At 34.7% G+C, this 23,096-nt stretch overlaps 3 protein-coding genes across 4 annotated transcripts in view; 1 reads left to right on the top strand and 2 right to left on the bottom strand.

The window, feature by feature from the left end:
- The window catches only part of LOC128671856 (uncharacterized protein), a 55,767-nt gene extending 38,743 nt beyond the window's left edge, over positions 1-17,024 (bottom strand). For both annotated transcript variants that reach the window (XM_053748665.2, XM_053748666.2), the window contains exons 1-2: positions 16,880-17,024; positions 16,702-16,777 (exon numbers count right to left, since the gene is read on the bottom strand). In XM_053748665.2, coding sequence (XP_053604640.1) covers positions 16,702-16,777; positions 16,880-16,902 — 99 coding nt within the window. In that variant the 5' untranslated portion in view covers positions 16,903-17,024. The remainder of the gene's footprint in view (positions 1-16,701; positions 16,778-16,879) is intronic.
- Positions 17,025-18,380: 1,356 nt separating this feature from the next.
- LOC128672024 (uncharacterized protein) lies at positions 18,381-19,854 on the top strand. The gene is made up of 3 exons (XM_053748912.2): positions 18,381-18,980; positions 19,180-19,416; positions 19,608-19,854. Exons 1-3 carry the CDS (start codon positions 18,609-18,611, stop codon positions 19,710-19,712), a joined length of 714 nt encoding a protein of 237 aa, XP_053604887.1. The 5' UTR covers positions 18,381-18,608; the 3' UTR covers positions 19,713-19,854.
- A 205-nt stretch (positions 19,855-20,059) lies between these two features.
- Positions 20,060-21,480, bottom strand: LOC128672025 (uncharacterized protein). Its single transcript, XM_053748913.2, has 3 exons — positions 21,275-21,480; positions 20,892-21,155; positions 20,060-20,350 (listed from the first exon to the last, which is right to left on the bottom strand). The coding sequence occupies exons 1-3, from the start codon at positions 21,370-21,372 to the stop codon at positions 20,107-20,109; spliced, it is 606 nt and encodes a 201-aa protein (XP_053604888.1). The 5' UTR covers positions 21,373-21,480; the 3' UTR covers positions 20,060-20,106.
- Between the last annotated feature and the right edge of the window lie 1,616 nt (positions 21,481-23,096).

Raw genomic sequence — 23,096 nt, 5'->3', positions numbered from 1 at the left:
TATTAAGTTTTCTAGTAAATGCCTAAGTTTCAAATTTCGAGTTAAATTAATGAGAATACACAACAGTGTATTCTCATTAATTTAATAAATGTATCTAACTTACACGTTAAAGAAATTAAATTATATGAGGAAGTGGACCCACGTCGTACACTCGCATTATAAGATCGTAAATCAAAAGCGAATACCGAAAGAACATCTTAATTTGCATCGCTGCGAGCCAGTGACACTAACGACTCACTAACGAAAACAACCAAATGGAACTATCAATTTTTGTGTCCCCAAAAGCGCCATTAAAATCCCAACAAGCATTCTTAGGTTATTTAATACGTGCTCGAAACGCTGTCCATTAATTGTCAATTAGAAAATAATTTACAGAAAACCGTACACTTTTCACGTTCATTTACTTTGGCCTTATTAATTTTCATATGCAACGTAACGTTACTATCACTAGCATAGCTATTATTTCGCGGACAACTGCTAATGGTATTATAACGGATTCATCAATAGTTTGATGGCAGGAATAGCGCGTTCTTAACTGTTTCTGGACAATAACGTTTTAAATGAGAACGTTTCACGTGTAGGCCATTAATGTTGGAATGTAATAAAATAATCGAGCTATGATGCAGTTAATCACTAGATGATATCTTATTTAGAAGTAGCTAATGAGGGACGTAGATCACATTGGGTAATGACGACACGGGTAGATTTATCAAACACTTTCGATCCAAAAGTAATGTGAGGTGATTAGGGGAACCGTGTTGACATAATAGCCGAGCAAACGCAGTTAAAGGCTACTATTGCTCATTAGCTGTTAAATTAATTTAAGGGAATAAATCAATAAACTGTTAAATTTCATTTAGGTTTCATTTCAAATAGCTTTTAAGTTCTATTGTAGATTTTTTTATTTTAGTTCATTAAAAGCATTTATTTTAATTCGGTATATAACTAAATTAAGACCAAATTTCGAATCATAGGATCATTTATACATACATACATAGTATTAATTCCGTAATTCAACAATAGTGAGATTCCAGACAAGCAAATTCCTAACAATAAAACAAATGCAAATAAACACGTTACAACAACAGCTTACTGGAACTGTAAAACTGTCTGCAATGTATTTAGCACGATATCGTTTCCACATAACATTAAAGTTTACAAACCAATAATTGTCTCTAAAGGCGCCATCCACTGGAAGACACGACCATTATGAAGCTGAACGCGCTCAGTTGTCGCATTCTATGAGTATTAGAGATTATAGAAGCGTATTTTCTGAATAGTGACAACTCTTATGTTATTTTTATGATTAGTTAATATGAAGCCCAAGGGGCGGTGAAAATAATGATGATGATAATAATAATCTTGAGGTTTGTCAAAAACCTAACCAGCTTCACTGCCGTCAGTGGCGTATTATCCCCTGGGAACAATACTTTTAAAGATAAAATCATTTTCTATATTGATCTAAATTCCAAATACGTCAGAATCGTCATTTCAGAGAAACTAGTTTCTCAATAATTTTCAGACAAGACAATAATATTAACTTCATTATTACGACAACATTGATAGAATAAGGGAAAAAGTATTACTCTACATTAGATTAAATTAAAGTCTATTACTCTACATTGTATCTTTACATACATTTATGTTAAGTTTACGGTACTTAAATTGTTATTTTTAAATAACAATATTGGCAAACTTTATTAATTCCCATTCAGAAATTAATTAATCGTCTCTATATACAACGGAATAAAACTAAAAGTAAAGGAAAACCAATGTAGGTGATATTCTATTACTCTACATTGTATAGTTAAATTACTATTTTAAACGTGATCTTCCATGTTATTAGAGAGTCAAGCTGTTTTATTAGTAAGATCCACGAGACGCTAGCACGCAAAACGGACTGCACATTGTATGTTAAATGGTACGCCATTAAAGGGACTTAATAAACACATTAGAGTGTGATATTAGGCGCAGGCGCAGACGACGTGATTAAGCGACGCAAACGTGGGAACTGACGAGGAAAGAGCATACTATGCAGCGTCACATTGTGTTTGACAGTTATTTATCTGCAGAATGTTAACCGTATGATTCATTAATTTAAAGAACTAGATATAGAAAACATTAAAATTTCGTAGAATAAAACAAAGTTTTTACCACAGGCTTTTACACATATCAATTGTAGATATGTATATAAGACACTGAAGAGAATTACTGTAATGTATTTGAATTGACAAGTAGTGCCGAAATTATAACATCGATTACATTATACAAAAAAAAACCTTACAAGCTCTACCGGAAACATGATTGAGGATATATAATTCAACAACAGTAAAGAACCATGTATTGTTACTTTCTCCCTTCCATTAAATAAGAAATTCAATTGATATGGCTGCGTACAAATCACCTATGTATCATCCATGATGCAATGCATTAGATATCGATCAAGCACGTGAAAGTGTATAAATTTGAATTAAAAAGAATTCCTAAACGTACGCCAGTAAAATTTAACAAGAATAATACCGGAAGCCAGAAGATTAAACGATCAAATCAAATCATACAGGGGTCATAAAACTGGGATGGTATTGCCGTAACGCACAAAGACGGTATAAAATATCAAATACCATAACGAAAACCCACTAAAACTAGATACGCACTGAGCGTCGTCACCGCACAATGGATATCTATCTGGCTTTATGAAAATACCAATAATAGTATTGAAGGTAGTTTAGTGCGCTATTAATGCACGGCGCGCTTGCAGACAAATTCAATTGACAGGAGCCTCCGAGAGAGCCGTGGGGTGTCTCTCGTTTACATCTACCCGCCTGTCTATTTACGCTGCTAGTGGAAATAAAATTGAGCGGCGAGATTGCATAGGATCTCTCAAAGGGTGCGATCGAAAGTTTATGATCAGATTTTATTGTTGACGAGACTGTCGTCTTATAGAAATAAACGCCGACGACTGGAAAATTGAAATAAACTAAGAATTGTGTCCTGTGAAAGCAATTGTTTCCTCTATACCTATTAATAAGATAAGGTAATTCTGTAGTTAATGTACTTTGCGTATTAACTATTCAAACGCTTGTAATAGTTGACACCTTTCTCCCTTGCCGAACGTGCTCACAGCTACATTTTCACTATTGTTAACGTTTAGCTAAATAGATCTAATTACCATACGAATGTTCTGTAATGTACATCAATAATGAGATTATTTGAATGATAAACAACTAGGATTTGTAATAAATCATTCTTCATATAATTAATTCCGTGTACACCAATCAGAGCGCATATGAAATGGCATAATGCATAAAGCCGAATACCATTGCGTCAACTATTGTCGCATAGCTGAGCCTCAAACTAGAACTTGAATACCTGATCGTCTCAATACGTTTACAAGACGCGTCCCAGTGGCGTTATCACAAAATATGATAGATCGTCGGCGGCGGCGCGACGCACTCCCACGCAGACCAACTGTGATTAATTATAATTCGAATTTTATTCAAAGTGAACAGCGGACAAACTACGATACCAATCAATAAACGGTTCCATACCGACGACGCGACTGTACCGACATGATACCACAATTTACTGTTGCCGATGCAACATATGAAGACGTCAAAATCAACTCCGATAGTAGTCCCAGAACAATAGTAGCAACATTTTCATTGTGATAGGAGTACCTCTTAATACAATGTAAAGCAGACGAGATATCATTTATCACTCAGTTCACCTCCGCGATTGCAGTTTAATCGATCCTCCATAGAAGAGTAAATGTCTGTCTGTACTTTGGAAATACAATGGTCATCTGCATCTTAGCTTGAGGCTAAAGCAAAATCAGACTTCAAAACGCAATAAAATTTCTACAAAAGCCGTCATTCATAACATTTTAAATTGCGCAACAGGCTTATTCAATAAACACATTTGTATACACAAATTCCTGTAAGCGGTTTCGATCATTAGACGTAGATATTAGACCCCCACGAATAAAGACTCTCACTGCGTGAGAAATAGTTGACCATTTGACAACATCGTTGATACAAATACATTCCATATTGCCAGAGCAATATCCCATTGCATTATATTAGGACTTTAACTATCTTATCTCATATTTATTTATTAATAAAAAGCTATGAAAAATCCATACTTTATAGAAAAAGTTTATAATACGAAATAATTTGTTATGAAAATTCAAAATATGGGTACGTACGTATTGGACTTTGTTATGATTAATGCTGCAAAACCTGCGATTGCGAAAGAGAATGAAAAACTACAAATTGTATTGAGGAATTCATAAAAATTGGCAAAGAGCATCACTTCGTTACAATTTCCAAAATGAAATAAGCGTCCTATATGATTAATATTATTTGCCTGTTGATGCTAAATACCGCAACAACTTAATAGCAATGTAATTGCTAAATTACTGCTGCCAAAGTTTACAGCAGATTATATCTACTAGAAGGTTTACATGCACAATACGGTCTGACTAAAGCTGGCCGAGTTACAAGTAACATTATAAATCATAGCGAAGACCACAAGCGCCACAGATAGAAGCGACATGCATCCCCATCTTGGCATAATAAATAACAGCCTATTCTCGCTTTCAAAGCGACGCCGGGGAGCAATAAGTCGCGGCCGGGTCAGAGGTGAAGTGAATAAAAAACGGCCGACAATTAAATAGCGTTCTTGAAGGTTAATGAGCACAATAAATATGTTGTCGGCACCGCAGCTGCGACGAAACAAATGCTGTTGTCACACGTGAGAGGGATTCATAACACTGATAGAAGGCGCTCTGCACGACTGACTTCTTTCTCAGATCAGGTCACTGTAAAATTTAAAATTTGATGCAACATTCAAAAAATCCAAAATTATTATAAAAGAATCAGGCAGGAACAAAGAAAGGCAGGAACTAATATTTATTACAATGAATTCAATTCTGTGCTCCCAATTATATACGATCATATTCAAAGAGAAGTATCAACAAAATGGAATTCGATAAGCCAATAATTTATGTATCAAACAAAACTAACCCAATTTTAATGTATCAAAGACGTGTTTATGAAAACAAACTTTAGAAAAATCCGAGACGCTGTATTATAATATGTATAGAAAATGAAATCTTTATTACATTTAATCTTCTTATTTATTGCTCGTGAAGTGTTACCAAGATCATTAGCATTGAACGTTTTATATTTATTGTAAAGTCTATAAATCATATCACTAGCAGATTAAGAATTACAAAACTTACAAGTGGATAATTTTGCACTGATTAAAATCAACAGGCAAGCGAAATTATTTTTTACAAAAGACAGCTTTAATGAAGTCAAAACCAGTGGTTACGAAAGAAGCCTGCAAATCTCCCCCGCAGCATTCACACACGACTGCACCAGACGCAGTCGTACCTGCGTTTGATTTATAATGAGAAGGGGACAGAGGAACCACGGCGGGTGTGAATTCAATCGGCGAACCTTTACATCCTGGGGCATAAGCGACCATTTCAAAAGACCTCTGCAAATAAATTCAAGCTGTTGATCTCAGTTGTGATTCCAACCAGTGAAGGAGTTTGAACGCACCAACTTAAAGTGGAAGGGGTATCGTATCACAGCGGGTAAGAATAACTGCCGGCGCCTCGGACAATATGCAGCATCTTCGTGACCACTGACTATTATAAACTTTATAGATTTTTTTCTCCCACCCTATGTTATTGGAACGTGACTATACTGTTTAACGAAGTCGCCGACATCTCTATATTAATATGTCAAAACATAAACCATTTATTACGTGTTCAATATGAAAAATCCCAATTATAGAATCTTTCCAGTGAAGACAGGATACACTAGTATTGTGTGCACACGTAAACCCGTTTTAAATTATCTCGCGGAAGTGTGCAATGATAATTTGATTAACATGTGCATTGCGGCGACCGTCTTTAAGTACACGAAAAAAATGCATTACCACAGTCATCATTACATCTTTGTTGTGTTTCACAAAGTTCAGCTAAATACATAGTGTGAATTAGGCTCGGCTTGCGGACGCACATTGTTTACTGCTATCGAATAAACTCTTACTGGTTCAGAAATAGAGAACATTATTGCAGGTTTGCAAGATAAAAAAAATTGTAAATCAACAGGGACGTATTAACACCAGTCGGAAGGTAGAAATCCGTGGGTGTTCCTAACCAGTCTTATTTTTGTAAACATTAACTACCGAAAGAAAATTTGGTAACTGGTGGTAGGCAGAAAAGAATACGCATAAGAATTAATTAGACGAATCCAAAAATGTAGGGGTTTCAAAAATCTGTACAGGACAAATCTTATAAGAAAATCTTATTATTCTGTGTATTATACTGTGAAATTTTTAATTTTTAATTAATCCTCCCTATTTATATTCGACGTCATGCAATCATCTCTTTAAAATATCACTATATTAAATAAAATCAAATAATAGCTAAGAAATTGTCGTTGTACAAATAAATAAAAGGACCAAGAATCCACTCGGCATATCGACTAGATAGAGACGCACCTGTGAAAGTAACGGTACACATCCTCTTTTTGTCTTACGCATTCAAGATTTATAAAGCTAATAAAAAGTAAATACACCTTTTTCTTAGGTTCCAGATCAATATGACCAGTCTAATAAATAATTCTAAGTATACTACTTCACTCGTTTGCTAAATACATGAACAATAAATGGTACTGATACTTAGTGCCCTCAAGATGTTGATTTGGTTTTCTAGGTTAAAAGATTCCGTGAAAAGATCACTTCCATTATTCTCGTATAATTACTTATTTCTAAGAAAAATCCATTAGGAAAAGACGCAGCACGCGGATGTGAAAACGAATAATTAAATTTTGTATAATTAAGTGGACATCGACTTTCAAATATTACAAATTTTGACGACTACCGAATATACTATAAATATTTAGCTTTGACCTTCAGTTGCACATTAAAACTGTATTCACTCACATGGGTGCTATGCAGGTATTTGACATAAAAGTCTTCTTGTATTTTGTATGTCCTTCTACTACTCGTACCATTAAAGAATTCGAGAACACCATAATATTATACTTATGATATACAAATGAAGATTTAATCAACACTTATAATAAAATCAATATCAATCATCAATACATATAATAAAATTGAAGAAAGGTCAAATTTTTACAATGGATTTTTTTTAATTCTTCATGGAATGTACTTAGTTACTGATACAGATGATACAGATGACGAAAATATAGTTTTGTAAATTTTTGTCTGTCTCTCTGAACACGCATCACTCGAAATCTACTGGACCGGTTTGCTTGAAATTTGGTATGTAGGTACCTTAAATACCGGGCTAACATCTTAGATACATTTCATCCCGGTAAATTGTCAGGTTCCCTTAGGATAATTGAAATATCAATAATGAATCAAAAATATCTCGGAATCCCGGGTTAACATCTTATAGACATTTCATCCAGGAAAATGAGGAGGGTCCTGTAGAAAAATTAAAATAACAATCCACGGAGCCGATTTACTTTAAAATTTTGCAGAAAGAAACAAAAGGGTGAAAAACTGTTAATATGAAAGTTCTACACCGTTGAAGTTAGTGACTTGAAAATTTGGATTTTGGTTGTTCACAACAAATTAATGAATACGCGTTTCAGATTTTTTGAAACCCTCAACCTTCAAAAGGGGGTGGGGGTGAAAGATTGTATGGGACTTAATACAATTTTCAATATAAAAAGCTGAAAATTCTTACTGACACTTATATTTTATCGTAAATAACATTTAGTAAATACAAAAAATGTTTAATTTACCTTTGTGGTTAATAAAACTGGGACGTAAAACGTAATGGAAAATGGGACAGCACGCGTTGCAGAAATCGGGAGTGGGAGACGGAGCGGGAAATGGGAAGGAGACACGTAGTGGGAAACGGGACACATTGCGAAAAACATGATGGCACAATATGTAGGAAACGGATTGGACAAATTTGCGGGACGAAACACGCAGCGGGACACAGGAAACTGAACTAAAGATGAGAAAAAATGCGAAGTGTTCCAGAGTACGCGATAAAAAAAATACTGAGGTTTTGCTATGAAATTCGCGCGGACGAAGTCGCGGGCAAAAGCTAGTATAACATAAAACGCTGAGGTTTTGAATGACCGCAAGTACGCATAATTTGAAAACAAAGGCAGAAGCGACAGTACAAGAAAGAGTCCAAACATGACCCAAATCGAGTTGCACTTAAAAAACTAAGCACACCGGTGGCTGGCCCAAAACGCCGCCCTCTGTTTTAGAAGAAAGCAAACACAACGAAGATAGTAGACAAACAAATGTAAATGACCAAAATGTGAACGTCATGTTTGGCATTCCCATAAAGCAACGTTAACACGTCATTACGGGTAATGATGCCGTGATTACAGAGTAGAAACGGGGTGAGCGATGCTCATATGATTGCCTGCTTACTGTGTGGTCTCCGTTTTATAAACAAATAGGCTGGACTCGAGAATCAGGCACACGTGTCCCAGATGGACACTTGGGTTTAGTAGTGCCAAGAATTGCTTCATAACGTAACGCAATTGGTGCTATATTCGGCAACTAGGCTATTGGTTTTCCTGTATTTGCTCGTATTGCTTAATTAACTACATAATTATATTGTAAATAACTATTTGTGGCTTCCAAATCTAATTGCAGGTTTTATATGTTTTCATAAGTTAACGTGTCCCTAATATTTATTTGAGATAAACATTTTATAGATCCGCCCTGAGGTAAGGCTAAGGCGGTTAAGCGATCAAAAAAAATAAAGGTGGCATCCACTGAATCTCTCCAGTCTGTCCTAAGTTAGCAAATTTTATGAAATACAAAATGCTCAAAAAACTGATTAACAAATTCCTAATGTTAGTTTTTACCCTTTTGTAAAACGTAGCCGCAAGTCTTCATAACCCTTCAGTAAATCATCTACAATGAACGAAAATTCCAAAGAGCCGGGTGCCCAATCGGTTGTAGATGTTATCATAAACGCACGATAATTTATCGCGGCCTTATCGCTCGATCTGCGTAATTGATACGGGTGGAATCAAGAAACGGGGGGGCGCCTCTGCCATCGAAGCTTGCTTGATTCATAGATTCTAATTCTTATCTGACCGACTAAATATACTGAACCTAACATTAGCTAGGAAATTTGGCAATAGTAATAATACACAACCGGCAAGAAATTGCTCAGAATAAAGTGGAAATTTCTAGTATCGGAATCAAAGCTAAATTCCTCTTTAGGTGGAGCCAGTGATGTAATACACAATCAAACACCATTTACACACTACACTACAATTTGTGCACATGCACAATAAACATTGTGAACTTACAATAAAAGCGCTACACACTTCTTGATTTCCTATTTTCCGTCCGTATTATTCTATAATTCTAGATATTAATGGCTCCTCAAGTCAAAGTCCATTTTTGTTATTATTAAATTAGAGTTATTTGAGGTATATTTATAGATTTAACAACAAAATCTTTAAATATAAAAAAACATCGTCGCAGAAGAATCCTGTACTTACAAATATGGTCAATTTAAATTTTATTTTTAGTAAAATCAGATAATTCTAAAAATAAAATCTATTAATGCTCAAGATCACGTACCTCAAGATACGTCATAAAAAATATACACAATTACGTGTATGCTTAAAGTAATCCGGCTTCTTCCTCAAACATTCATTAACTCTCGTTTTTATTAACCCAAATACAGCAAGCATAAAAGCACCAGTGAAATGGACCCTCTTCGGTGGTCCAAAAGCCGCCCAAGCGCAGTAGTACGTACTTCGAGGCGAGATATTGCGACAAATAGAGCCAATAATAATTCGTGGTGTAATTCGTAGCGCGTGCGTAGTGCAACACCGTCACTGATTGAGAGAGGCATAAAATGCGCCACCCACGGCTGTCATTTCCATTCTGATAAATAATGGCTGATTAGAGATTTCAAGACTTGTAAATATTCAAGAGCCAAACAATTAACATCCGCGAAAGCTGAATTGCCCCGTAATATGCCCCTATTGCCCCTAATATTTTAAATTAAACTGACATACTCTAGTATGTCAGTGTAATTCAAAGACTACTTCACTAATAACGTCTGCGTCTGTTCGCCGACTAAAACCTTTCAAATAGATTCCTTATCTTTTTCTATTAGTTCAAAATTTACGCTTGTTTTTGTATTAGCGTTTATCGGATTACGAAACAGAATGCTTATGTTGATCTGATTTTGTTAATTGTCCAAAAAGATGTAATATTTATACGAATATTCGTGCGATCTCACACCAGTTTCACCCCTCGGTTTGTCCAAGAGACAATTAAACGCAGCAATTGACTATATATCACGGATAAAATTGGCAATCAACTGGTATTGATTAGACAGCCTTCGAGCACCGCCGGAGTTCCCCCTTTCATAGCCATCACTGAAACGACCGTTCGTGGCCACACATACGAACATTTAATTAACCCAATAATCATATATCAATTTCCCACAGACGGCTTTATGTCAACCCCTACTTAAAAATGACTAATAATCATCTCAAAAAATTAAGTGAGCTCATAACTTAACGTGGTAATAGCAGACGGGCGTAACCATCACGATTATCGTGTCCAGAAACCGTCGGTGACATCAGCCTAATGATTCCATTGGAGAAAAAATAATACAACACAAGGAACAAAAATGAAACGATGACAACACTACACCAAACAATAAAACACGTTTGACGCAATAGTAAGCGTCACAGAGTAGATTCTATCTATGTTTAGCTTATACATTATCACACCAAAAATGCATAGATCACAAAAACAAAGTATTCTCAAATAGCTATTATAAGATCAAACAGTTCGCTAAACGGGCGGCCGTTTACACTGCCCACCGGTATCGGAGACGCAATCAATACGATGCTAATCGACTCCGCCGCGAACTCGATTTTAGCACATCGATACTAATTAACAATTACCACGTACCGAGATAGTCATTTGTTAGGTACTGAGCGAGATAGCAGATAGTACGATAGTAAACGTAAATTTAGTTTGGGAAGTAATAGCAATATACATTAGAATAGCGCCTGCCCACTGCCGGCCCAGTATATAAATTTCAATCAAAATAATGTTGTTTTTTTAATATAATTCAATATTTCATTGATAACTTTCAAGAATAACAGAGAGACTTGATTCTTCCATTTCGATGATCAAATTGGTCTGTTATATTATCTCACATACACGAATAAAAATTGCAGACTGTCGATAAACAGTCGACCACCAAAGAGTTTATCCACCAAATTTCGTAGTAAAAGTTGCCATATATAATTTCAAAATAATCGATTTCTCCTATTCTGTCACAGTAAACAGATGGTTTCTAATATCACACAAACACGCCGCTTGACGCCACGCGGAAACCAGACAGCGAATAAATTATTGCCCTCCCTCCGCCTAAACACAAAAGACAAGTCTGGGGTTTTTTGTAAGTTTCTGTGCATAATTGAGGTGTAATTTCGCGTACAATGCTCAACAATTGTGCGGTCGAAGCGTACCGGTGCAACGCGACCTACCGAAATCATCGGACAAAGGAGTCTAGCTGAATTAGAAAGTCCTTTTGTCCACAAGGCCTTGTGATGATCGTGATTTACGTCAATCTAAGCAATGGGTCATAAATACAGACGTAACCGAGTGCAGCACTGCCACTTCCTTGACACCTTTCGATATTTTTAACAAAGGCGATAGGGACAGGGAACACATTTCCAATGGATACCGTTAGAGGATGTCCATCAAACCGCTGAATGATGAAAGTCGGCCCTCTTGGATGTTACTGACGCTCGATCGAGTTCTTTATTAATTACGGGACCCTTTACACCCTAATGAATATTCAAACACGGTCCGAGAACTAATTCGAGGCGGGCGACCGAGTAACGACTAGTTTTTAGTTTGTATTTTTACGAGCATGTAACGTTATATCATTACAAGCCGATAAACGATAAGTGCAACGTTGGGACGTTCGCTGTTGTCGGCCCAATAAAATGTCCGCCTGATATCGACCTACATTACAACCCCGTATTCCCAAGCCTGTCATCGGTTTATGACTTTTTTATTCGGCCTGATGGCCAGAGAAATGCAACACCACTCCCGATTCAGATTTCCACACCGATATTGAAGTGCATTGCGCTATAAAATGTGTAAATGAAGTGTTTTGGACTAATCACGAGGCCATAAACTGGGTTAAACACTATGAACTAAATGAAATACCAAGCAACAAATAAAAAAGAAAAAGTATGAATTTATCTGATATAACCATAAAAATCTGGTCATTCCACATTTTACGAATAACGCATAAAAGTAAAATTTGAAAGTGTAATCGATACTTCGTAATAATAATGTCTGCTTATGGCATCCTGTCATAATATTGAGAATGAAAAACAATACCAGGTCCTTTCTGAAGTTACATTTTGTCCCATTCCCGCTAAGCAAGCTAGGATGTTAAAAAGGATAGTTCATTTTATTCGTCCATATATTCAGGACAGCACATTACATATTTAAATCGGAGATGAATCGATATCCCAACTCAAAATCAATTACGTTTCCCGACTATAATATTATATTATCGTATGGTGGATGATAACAGTTTCCAATATTAATACGTTAAGATTTCAATCGATCGCATTAAACTCTTAATCCTTAAAGAAATTCTAGAGAACTCAAAATGTGTGGTGTAAGTAATTGTTGGTATTATGTGCATTATAGGTCCATCGCCGTCGAGATGCTGTAATGTCACACATTCATAAAACTCGAAGACACTAGATACAAAGACATCGTACAAATAAAAGCTAAAGAATCGCAGCATCGTTTGTCACTGGTTAAGCTTTTAAAGGGGTCACAACAAATAAAAATATCAAGAACAATAAGAAATGACTGTCGTTTGTAACATTATGTATGGGAATGTCAGTGTGTGCATAATGAAAACATAAGCGTATATCACAGTCGTTCCACCAATTGTGATCAACTAGAGGTGACGTGTTAAAAATATGATACCAAATGAAAATATTGTTATTTCTTTGAAGGGTTTCACCGATTGATATAACGTGATACGTCTGGCATCTGTGCAGCACATCGCTTTCACTGATGAAAGTCAAAACATTAAAAAAAAGTTTATTGTTACGAAGTACTAACATGTGCTCGATGCCCTGTACTCAAGACGACACGCAACACACTTGGAATTCAAATTTCCGTTTCATATTAAGTGGATAAATGACATTGGCACGTGGGATGTAATACACACTACGAGCAGATATTACAAAGAAAGGAACGAGACGACGTGCAAAAACTACCGTACCACCTGGCCTATCCAACGCCAGCCCGCCCTCTTAGCTGTCAACATTCATCATAATTATAATAAAACCATAAAAGCCACCGGACTATGGGGTATTGAAATTGATAAAACTTTAACATTTGCCGAAAAGCCAAAAGACATTTATCCAGATTAAAATTAGAAAAGGAATGAACATGATAAAAACCTGAGAACCAAAGCTCAATACTAGATCATAATAAAAAGAAAATTACTGAGCTACGAAATGTATCAAATTACACCTACCGACTACCATTAAGGTAATATCCCTTTATAATTCAAACAGAACAAAACTATCTTAATTTATGTTCAAATCCCGTTGAATAAAGAATCGGAATCAAAGAGCCTTGGAAACCGTACAAAGGAGCAGTTTTCGGAGAAAAAACGAAAGATGTATAGATAAAAAGAATAAACCGTACACTGGCACCCGCTGCTTTATCAAATACGGGATTAGCCTATTCGAAGTCGGGACTGTTCCTTTCATATGAGACAAATATTTTGACACGCGGCTGAGCAAATAAAGGGTAGACTTGTGAGGGATTAAGGTCCCCACTTTAAGAACAATTACGCGCTAAGCTATACTCGAAATATCTTTAGATATCTTTATAAGGCGCCAACTTGGCATTTTAGGCTTTAGATGCGACTTTTGGATGTGATGAAAATCTTAAGTACCGCATTGGTTTTCTTCTTTTTTATCATAATTTACTTTACACAGTAGGTACATACATCATCCTTTGAAGGGATAAATTACCACAAATTATTTAGATTTCTGTGGATCTTTTAATAAAGCCAAGATAGGTCGAGATATTTACATTTGAACACTTACTTTACTATGTACCAGAAGTTTCTTGCCAGTATATAGTTAACTGACAGCCTACTTCAAAAAACAAAACCACAGTTTAGTCACATGAAATCTGCTAAGTGACTATTACATGTGTTACACATTTTAATACTCATTACAACAATACAACATTACTGGACTGATGTCAGTTTCAAGCTTTATCTGGTATTCATGACTCTCATCTGTCTGACGGTCATATAGCGACATCCATATTACAAACAAGTGAACTTATCAGTAAACCAGTTTGCAGGATTCCTCATCATGTTTTTTTTCAAGCTGGAGGTGGTCGATGCATGTCGGTAATAGTGGCAAATTTTGCACAAAAAAATTATCTACAGATCCAGAGATACCTCTGGATCGGACCGTGCTGGCCGTGAAATTCTATCCTATTATAGATTTTACGTTGACACGCAGGAAGCTGTTTGTATAGTCCCATATTTTTCGTTCATTTATCTAGTTTTCAATAATCTTAATGGATCCCTATCACACTTATATCATCGGATGCAAGCCACAGACGCAGAACAAATTAACACAAATCGTGAGGACTGTTTGCCTTCTAACTGTGTGCCAAGTGAACGCCCAGGCAACGAACAGTTATACAAACAAGCATTGTGCCTACACTTGTGAACCAATAATGCATTTCATTGTCGGCTCAGCTTTTGCTATGCAGGTGCAAATGCGTCCATATGTTGCCGGAAATATATGAAACCCAGGTAATGCGCACAATTCTTAAAATATAGAGGAATTTATAGCACTAACTAGGGATATGTTGCGATATGCAAAGCTGCTATAAGGCGCGGCAGGATGGCAACGGAAATCGGCATTTTCACTTCGAGAAAAAGGGAATAATATTCGATTATTTTTTTGCAACTATACTTTTATTCGACTAAGACTAGTAATTTTTAACCCCCGACGACAGAAGGAGGGAAGTAAAGTTTAACGTGCCTGTGTGTCTGTTCGTGGCATCATAGAAGCCAAACGGCTGAACAGGTTTTTATCTTTTATTTATTTGAATGAGAATTTAATCAAGAGTATTCTTGGCTACGTTTGGAAAATGTGCAGCAAATGAGGTGACGCTAGTAAATTCGGAGTGGGGATTTCTTAAAAATTTAACTTAGTTTTTATAATAATGTAACATAGATGATAGGCCTAAATCAAAACCTATATCTAGGTATAGACACAATTATCTCTTCAGTAATGAGAGTCGTAAGTTGTTATAATGAATAGTTACTACAAGCACAGATTAAATAATACCCCAGTACTACAAGTTACAAGAGTAACTGTTTGTCAAAAGACGGCAATTTTTTTTTTAGAATTTTTTCGGATTATTTTTGTTTTATCTACCCTGTGGAAGATGTGTCCCACTGCTGGTCAAAGGCCTCCCGCTTATTCTTTCACTCGTCTCATAATTGCAAATTTATTTTGAAAAAACAAAGACATTGCTGGTTTTACGTTGCGGTAAATAAAAGCTCTCATACAAACTTAGACAATATTTATGCAATGCGACGGCATTCGTCTTAAGTCATAGCCGGCATAATACCGGATCCACAGTCGTCAAACAGTTTGACAAACTTTGGCGGATTCAGTATACATTGCTGGTTTTTCAATGCAGTAAATAAATTCGCGTCGGCATGAGTCTGAATTACTTAAGTATGTGTTAAGTAGCGACATCTATGACTTTCGGATGAAAACGTTTACGACTAGGTTTTCATATGGATCTTTGCCGTCTGCAAACCAACCACCATCGCCGAACTCGGACAGACGCCGAAACGAATGGATAAACATTGCGCAGTTTGTATGGGAGCTTTTATTTACCGCAATGAAAAACCAGCACTGTATACCGAATACGCTAAGTTCGGCAAACTGTATCGCGATAATGTGTAGCCGGAATAAAGTTGAAGTTGTTGATTTAATTTGATTCTAATTTTTATTTCAACCACAATTTTGCACAATTAAGCAAATGTATGGTCATGATAATCTTCAAATAAAAATTTATTACCTTATATTTTATTTTGATTTCTTAAGCTAAAGGTTGCTGTGCATATTATATTTAGAATTTAACAAAATAACCTATATAATATTTGTTTTCTAGCTTTATGAAGATTTTTAATTAATATTAATTTCTAGGTCTGGTCTTTTTGAGAATGGAAAAATGAAAAGAATGGCAAAAGGAAAAATCGAACCCCTTTTATGATTAATTTGATGTCTATCTATTAGTTCACATCTAAAGCAAATGACTTCATCACATATGTATTTATTAAGTTTTGTTTAAACCCCACAGCAAAATATAGAATTTTATTTAAGTATGTTACAAAACCCGTCTGGCTTCTTATGGGTACAATATTATGTATGTTATATGTATACATAAACTTTAACTACTCTTGAATCACCCTATCTATTTGAAAATACCGCATCAAAATTTGTTGCATAATTTTAAAAATGTAAGCACACATAGGGACAGATAGACAAATGGATGTGACTTTGTTTTATACTATGTAATGTAATGATAATAAATACTAACCTTCCGTAATGGCACCTTAAAACATATTATTCTGGTACCGTCGATGACATTTCCACATGCTTTGTATGGTATCCATCTGGAAGAATATATTGCCAATATTATGATTGCATTGCTTGCGTCTAAATATATTGAACATATATTTCCAAGCATAGTAAACGAAGTCGACTTCTTTTGTTACCTATCAGGGATGCTTGGTGGCATTATATTAGAAATTAAGTGAACGTGGGAAAGAAAACAAAAACAATTTAATTATAAAAATAAATAAACTCAGTCTACCAAAATAACCTCAAACTGTTTAAGATAGCGTCAAACAAATGTCAATGTCAAAACCAAGTCACAAACGTCATTGTCAAAACAAAAGCTGAGCCCATATAACCCTTAGGATTAAGACCCAGGAATTTATAGAAAAACCTATTATATTATATTTATCTATATATTCCTTACAACACGATGTGAGTTCTTTTTAACATGGATTATTTCTATTATTTGATCAACTGTGGTCATAAACTGATATAAACTTGATTTTGACAGAAGATCTTACCTGTATAAAGTCCATACTTTAATAAGTCTTCACGTGTGTAGTGTTCCGAGCTTCTTTTCGACCATTTACTGGCGACTTCCAAAACTATGGCGTATGCCATAGTTTTCGAAGTTTTTTTATTTTATGGAAAACGATTTTTCTCAATATTTCGGCACCCGAATATGCTACATTGTTGTATATTTTCACAAAGGAATGCTTACACAATGAAATGATTAATAAAGTACTCTAAAATAAACGTTTTTATCAACTTAGCAAAAGGCGGCAATGCTTTTGTTTACATAAAGTGATGCACTCTGGCGGGATAAATGCGCAGTTCCTGCCCTACCGCCATAATAAATTGATGAAAATTATTTAAAATACAATCATATTATCTCAAATATTTTGTTATTGATTTGTACGAAATTAAGTCATTTATCATATAATACGGCATTGTGATTGTTGCATTGAATTTAGATTCAAGATAGTAAAGAGTGATATCGAATCGATCTGATACCGAATTTATTTTATACAACTCAGTGTGAGCACTTTTTGACATATCTTATAAACTAATAGATGTCAAATGTATATATAATATATATAACTAATAGATTAAACTCTGAAAGGCCTAACATCAACTTTTACAGAACCTAAAATGAATCGCATTCATACTGGTACGAATTTGCGATGCAGTTCAGTTTAGGTCCTAAACTGGATCGCATTAAGAGATGATAGTAAGCCTCGTAAATATATTAGTGATGCACTATTGATTTATAAATTTATATTATGATAATCAATTGATTACGTACGGAGGTTATTTTTGTAAGAAATAGAGGAAGATTTGACTTCACTATTATCCATTTTCATATCTACAAAAATCATACAAAAATTCCGTAATGTTTGCTACATGGAAGAAAAATAAAGTTCATAAAACAAAAATATAAATAATATTTTGAACATGTTTGTATAATAAGCTAGAACAAATGCAACATATTATGTTATTTGTGCTTTATCTTAATATATACAAAAGTCAGAATATGATTGATTATAGATTGAACAAGTTAACATTACTACCTCGCAAGCTAGCTAATTAATTGTCAAAATTGCTCACCAACGAAGACGGTCTAGTAGTAGTAGTAGGTTCCATTGTCTAAGTGTATCTATGTATACTATAGTAACTATAGACTTTTTTAACCTAACCTACAAAACGGCGCAATTTATAAAAACGCGGATTTTCCCGTTTTATTCATTCTATTATGAATTATTTTTTAAATATTTACTTTAATTTCGTAAATACACCATGCGATGATACTATATATTTTAAAGTTTTATCAAAAGAGTTTGCAAAGACTGTACCTACCTATTTTTGTTTTGTAGCTATAGCAACGCAATGAAAAGAAGATCGAGTTTGATCGAAGACGTTGGAGATAATAATATATCATTTTGGAATAAAAAAATACTGACTTCAAACGTTTTCAGTGAGGGCAAAATGTTCAAAAACACGATATGGTACAAATCCCTTTTGGGTGCTGAGAAGTCTTGTATTAAAGAGGAGAAAATAAAGAAGATTCATTATAAGTTCGAGGATGAAAGAGAAATGGTGGAAGAATATAATACTGATACTCAGGTGCTTCTCCGCAGAGCCTGGAAAGTGAAAGGTAAACTTGGAGGCGAGGGCAAATGGGAGGTTGAAGTGGGTGACCCCATCCCGGACGCAACGCCGAATATTGACGCTGCGGACATCATTGAGAGTAAAGACCAGGTACACATTCTTATAAAATATATTTTGTCAGTCTTTGTCATCACATTTCCTAAATGGTTGAAACAGTTTGAGGGTTCTTCTTCATAAAATTAAATGAGATATTTGAGTCTTATCTTTGGATGTTTAAGAATTATTTTTAAGCAACTTAATACTTTTTTCTTGTTAGGTATAATTTAAAATCATTTAATTTCTTTTTCAGCCAATTTTAACAAGAAGAAACACGAGAGTTAATTTAGAATGGAGGATAAGGAACCTTCCATATCCTTTGGAAACATATTCTATAAGTGTAAACAACGATGAAAAGTGCATAGTAGTGCGGACAACTAACAAAAAATACTTTAAGAAACTACAGGTGCCTGAGATAGCTCGACTGGGACTGCCTTTAGAACAGGCAAACCTTCAGTCTACACATCAATTCAACACTTTAATTATTATGGTATTATGAGAAAATTTCCTGTTCTACTTTTTAAAATTTTGATACATATTGCCTCCTGACTCCATTATGGGAATTTAAGATGATTTATGGATAAATTTTTAGAGGCATAACAAAACCCTGATTATTTTTCTAACAGTCAACATAATAATAAATGGCATTTCTTAACCAGGCATTTTAATATTTTGTTTCAGTATAAGAAACCTCAACAATTACTGGACATGGACAAGGACTGGTTTGAAGAACTAAAGAAGGTGAAACCTATTAAAGATGTTCCAAATGAATGTAAAGCACAATAAAACAATGCTTAAATACTTGGTACAAAAGGTTTTTGTTTCTTTTCAATAATAATTATAACTTATGTTTTGGTATCACATGACTTCCCAAAATTTAAAGTGAATTCCTGCATTTCATCAATAAAAATGTCATTAATGAAATACATTATGCATTTAAATTTTTCACCTGCACTTAGGAACAGGGTACAGATTGAATGAATTGTACTGAATGAATAACTTAGTTAAAGCACACCTTGAGCTAAAACATGTTTTGTCTCTTTCTATTTCAAATATAAAGTGTGCTAATGACACAACATTAAAGTATGCTTTAACTTATTATAAATAAGGGGGCTTTACAAGTGATGTAAATATAGATTTTTGATTAGTAAATTATATTTTCAAAACAAGGCATTTCATATCAATCATCCATAACCAATGCTCTAGCTTGTTTCTTCAACTCTTCTTCATTATCTTCCTCATTTCCTCTCGAACTTAAATATTCTGCATATTGTTTTGGAATTCCCATAAATGTCTTGATTTTTTGCCTTAACTGCTTCCAAGTTTCCTGATAGTAGTTCTTTTTGTCCCTTTCCATTGCTTTGTAGTTATGTCCGTATTTGTCTAATAAGTAAGTAATGAATTCCACTTGTCCTTTTGGTAGCCTGAAATAACAGAAGGAAATTATTTTGAATATGCAAAACAAGGCAGATAAAGTGAGGTCCCTTTATAAACTATATTTTATGGGGATCCAAGAAGTTTTTATAGTCACTGCATTCTATATGAAATGTAGTCACTGCATTCTATATGTATATGCTAAAGTATGTATTTGCTAATTATAAATAAATATATGTATAGGAACAAATCACAAAAAATATATTACATTATCTATATTATTATAAAGAGGTGTTTGAGGCAGAAACTAGTAAACCCATTTTCAAAAAATATTTTACCATTAGAAAGGTACATTATCCAAGATTGCTATGGGGTATATTTCATCTCAATTCCCATGGGAGCAAAGTCCCATGCTACATCATGTTAATTCTATTTAAAAGTACAAAAAGATTTAAAACATTATTCAAACTATGCCCAATACCTCTCTCTAATCCTGGAGGTTATAACAATCTCCTGTATACTCTTAAACAAGTCTCTGGTGATTTGGTGGTTATGTAATTGTGTTGTAAACTGCATGTGGAAAAAACTTACATAAATCTTCTTTCCCTTGGTGCTTTAGATTCCTTCTCTAATAGTCCAACAATGTGGCCCTTGATTGGTTGTTTATCCACATTTTCCTCCATTTCCCCTTCAGAACCTGATTCTCCTTCATTTACCATTTGTCTGGCTCTTTTTAGCTGTTGTTGTTTGAAGTTTGGTATTTTTATAGCTTTATTAGGGTCAGTGGCAAGTCCCATTTCTTTGAGATTACGGTAAGAGGATTTTCTGTGGTCCCATGATTCTTTGATCACTTTACTGCAAAAACACTTATTTCAGTACATAGAAGAAATATACACATATTATTATTAAGTACTGACTATGTGAAATTAAAGCTATAAAAATAAATATTTCAATTGAAAGCCCAGAGAAATTACCATTTCACGTCGCCCGTACCCTCCTGCTTTTTATGCATTCTTTTGCGATTTAGTTTATGAAGATATTTCTTCTTACGATGTTGTTTTTTTATTTTCATTTTGTCCTATTATGATTGAAGTCCAGTCTTAATACGTAGGTAATATTATAATATGAACACCACAAGCTAGAATCGAATCGACACAACACTGTCAAAGACACGTGATAGTTATTGAAATTGATGTTTTGTTTTGACTTTTGACATCGACGCACAGTAATTTTCTATTCTCACGTCAGGCATATTACGCAAAGATCACAGATGGCGATACTGGTCAACTAGGGTTAAAAAACATTACCAATAGAGGCAAAAAGGGAGTATTACTGCACATTTATCCCGCCAGAGTAGTGTTGTACTCTGGCGGGATAAATGTGCATGTATGTTAGATACACAAAAGCTTTGCCGCCCTTTGCTATGTGGATGAAAAGGTTTATTTTAGAGTACTTTATGAATCCTTTCATTAAGCAAGCATTCGTTTATGAAAATATACAACAATATAGCATACTCGGGTGCCAAAATATTGGGAAAAATCGTTTTCTATAAGATAAAAATCTTCGAAAACTATGGGGACATCTCACGCTGTAAAATTTTCGAGCCAGTAAACGGTCGAAAAAAGCTCGAAACACTTCACACGTGAAGTCTTATTAAAATATGGACTTTATACAGGTAAGATCTTCAGTCAAAATCATGTTTATATCAATTTATGACCACAATTGACCAAATAATGCAGAACATAACCTAAAATAGTGTTATTATTTTCAGGATAAACCACTAAATCCTTTTTTTTCCTTTAAACTTGCACCACAATTGCGTAGAAGGTATTTTTGGTCGTAAATCTATAACAATATTGAAAATTGGCGCTTTTTGCACTAACACTGGCAATGTTTGCGTACCTTAGTTGTACCAGTAGTGCCATCTGCGCTGAGCTTTGCGTAATATGCCCTATTTTCAATATTTTTGAAGATTAAAATACTTTCTTCGCAATCGTGATGCGAGTTTAAAAGAAAAAAAAATTTGTGGATAGGCTAATAGGATAATAGGCTTCAGAATACAAAGTGCAAAAATACAAGACGAATTTGTTAAATGATTCAAGTCCATTGTAAAACACAACACCTTTATTATAATTTTGACGCTATTGAGATCACATTGCACTATTTGTGGGATTGGGATGTGTATATTATTTTCGACCACCACCTATTCAAAATAATCAATTAACCACTTCCACCCAAAAACTATTCAAATCAAAAATATAAACACAAAAAACCGTATAGGGTTAACTTCATGTACGACGACACTTCATTTTAGCAGCTCTTTGTCGCCTTTGAGTACACTTTTAAAACTTCAGTTTTAGTGAGAAAACTGAAGGACGGTGAACTGGTCCTGAAAATAATAACACCATTTTAGGTTCTGTTCTGCATTATTTGGTCAACTGGGGTGATAAACTTGATTTTGACTGAAAGCCTTACCTGTGTGTAGTCCATATTTTCATAAGTCATCAGTGTGAAGTGTTCCGAGCACATTTTTGACCATTGGCTGATAATTTTGCAGCGTGTGGCAGTTTCCCATAATTTTCTAAGTTTTTTATCTTTTGAAATACGATGTTTCCTAATATTTCGACACACAACACTGTTCTATATTTTCACAAACAAATGCTTACTTAGGGAAAAGATTAATAAAGTACTTAAAATAAACGTTTTCATCAACTTAAGAAAAGGCGGCAATGCTTTTGTTTACAACCATACAGTGGACAGTGCTGCACTCTGGCGGGATAAATGCGTAGTAATACT

This window comes from Plodia interpunctella, chromosome 8 (assembly GCF_027563975.2).
Source record: "Plodia interpunctella isolate USDA-ARS_2022_Savannah chromosome 8, ilPloInte3.2, whole genome shotgun sequence".
Taxonomy (NCBI): Eukaryota; Metazoa; Arthropoda; class Insecta; order Lepidoptera; family Pyralidae; genus Plodia; species Plodia interpunctella.
Note: the sequence above shows the minus strand (reverse complement) of the source record. Positions and strands in the feature narration are given on the sequence as shown.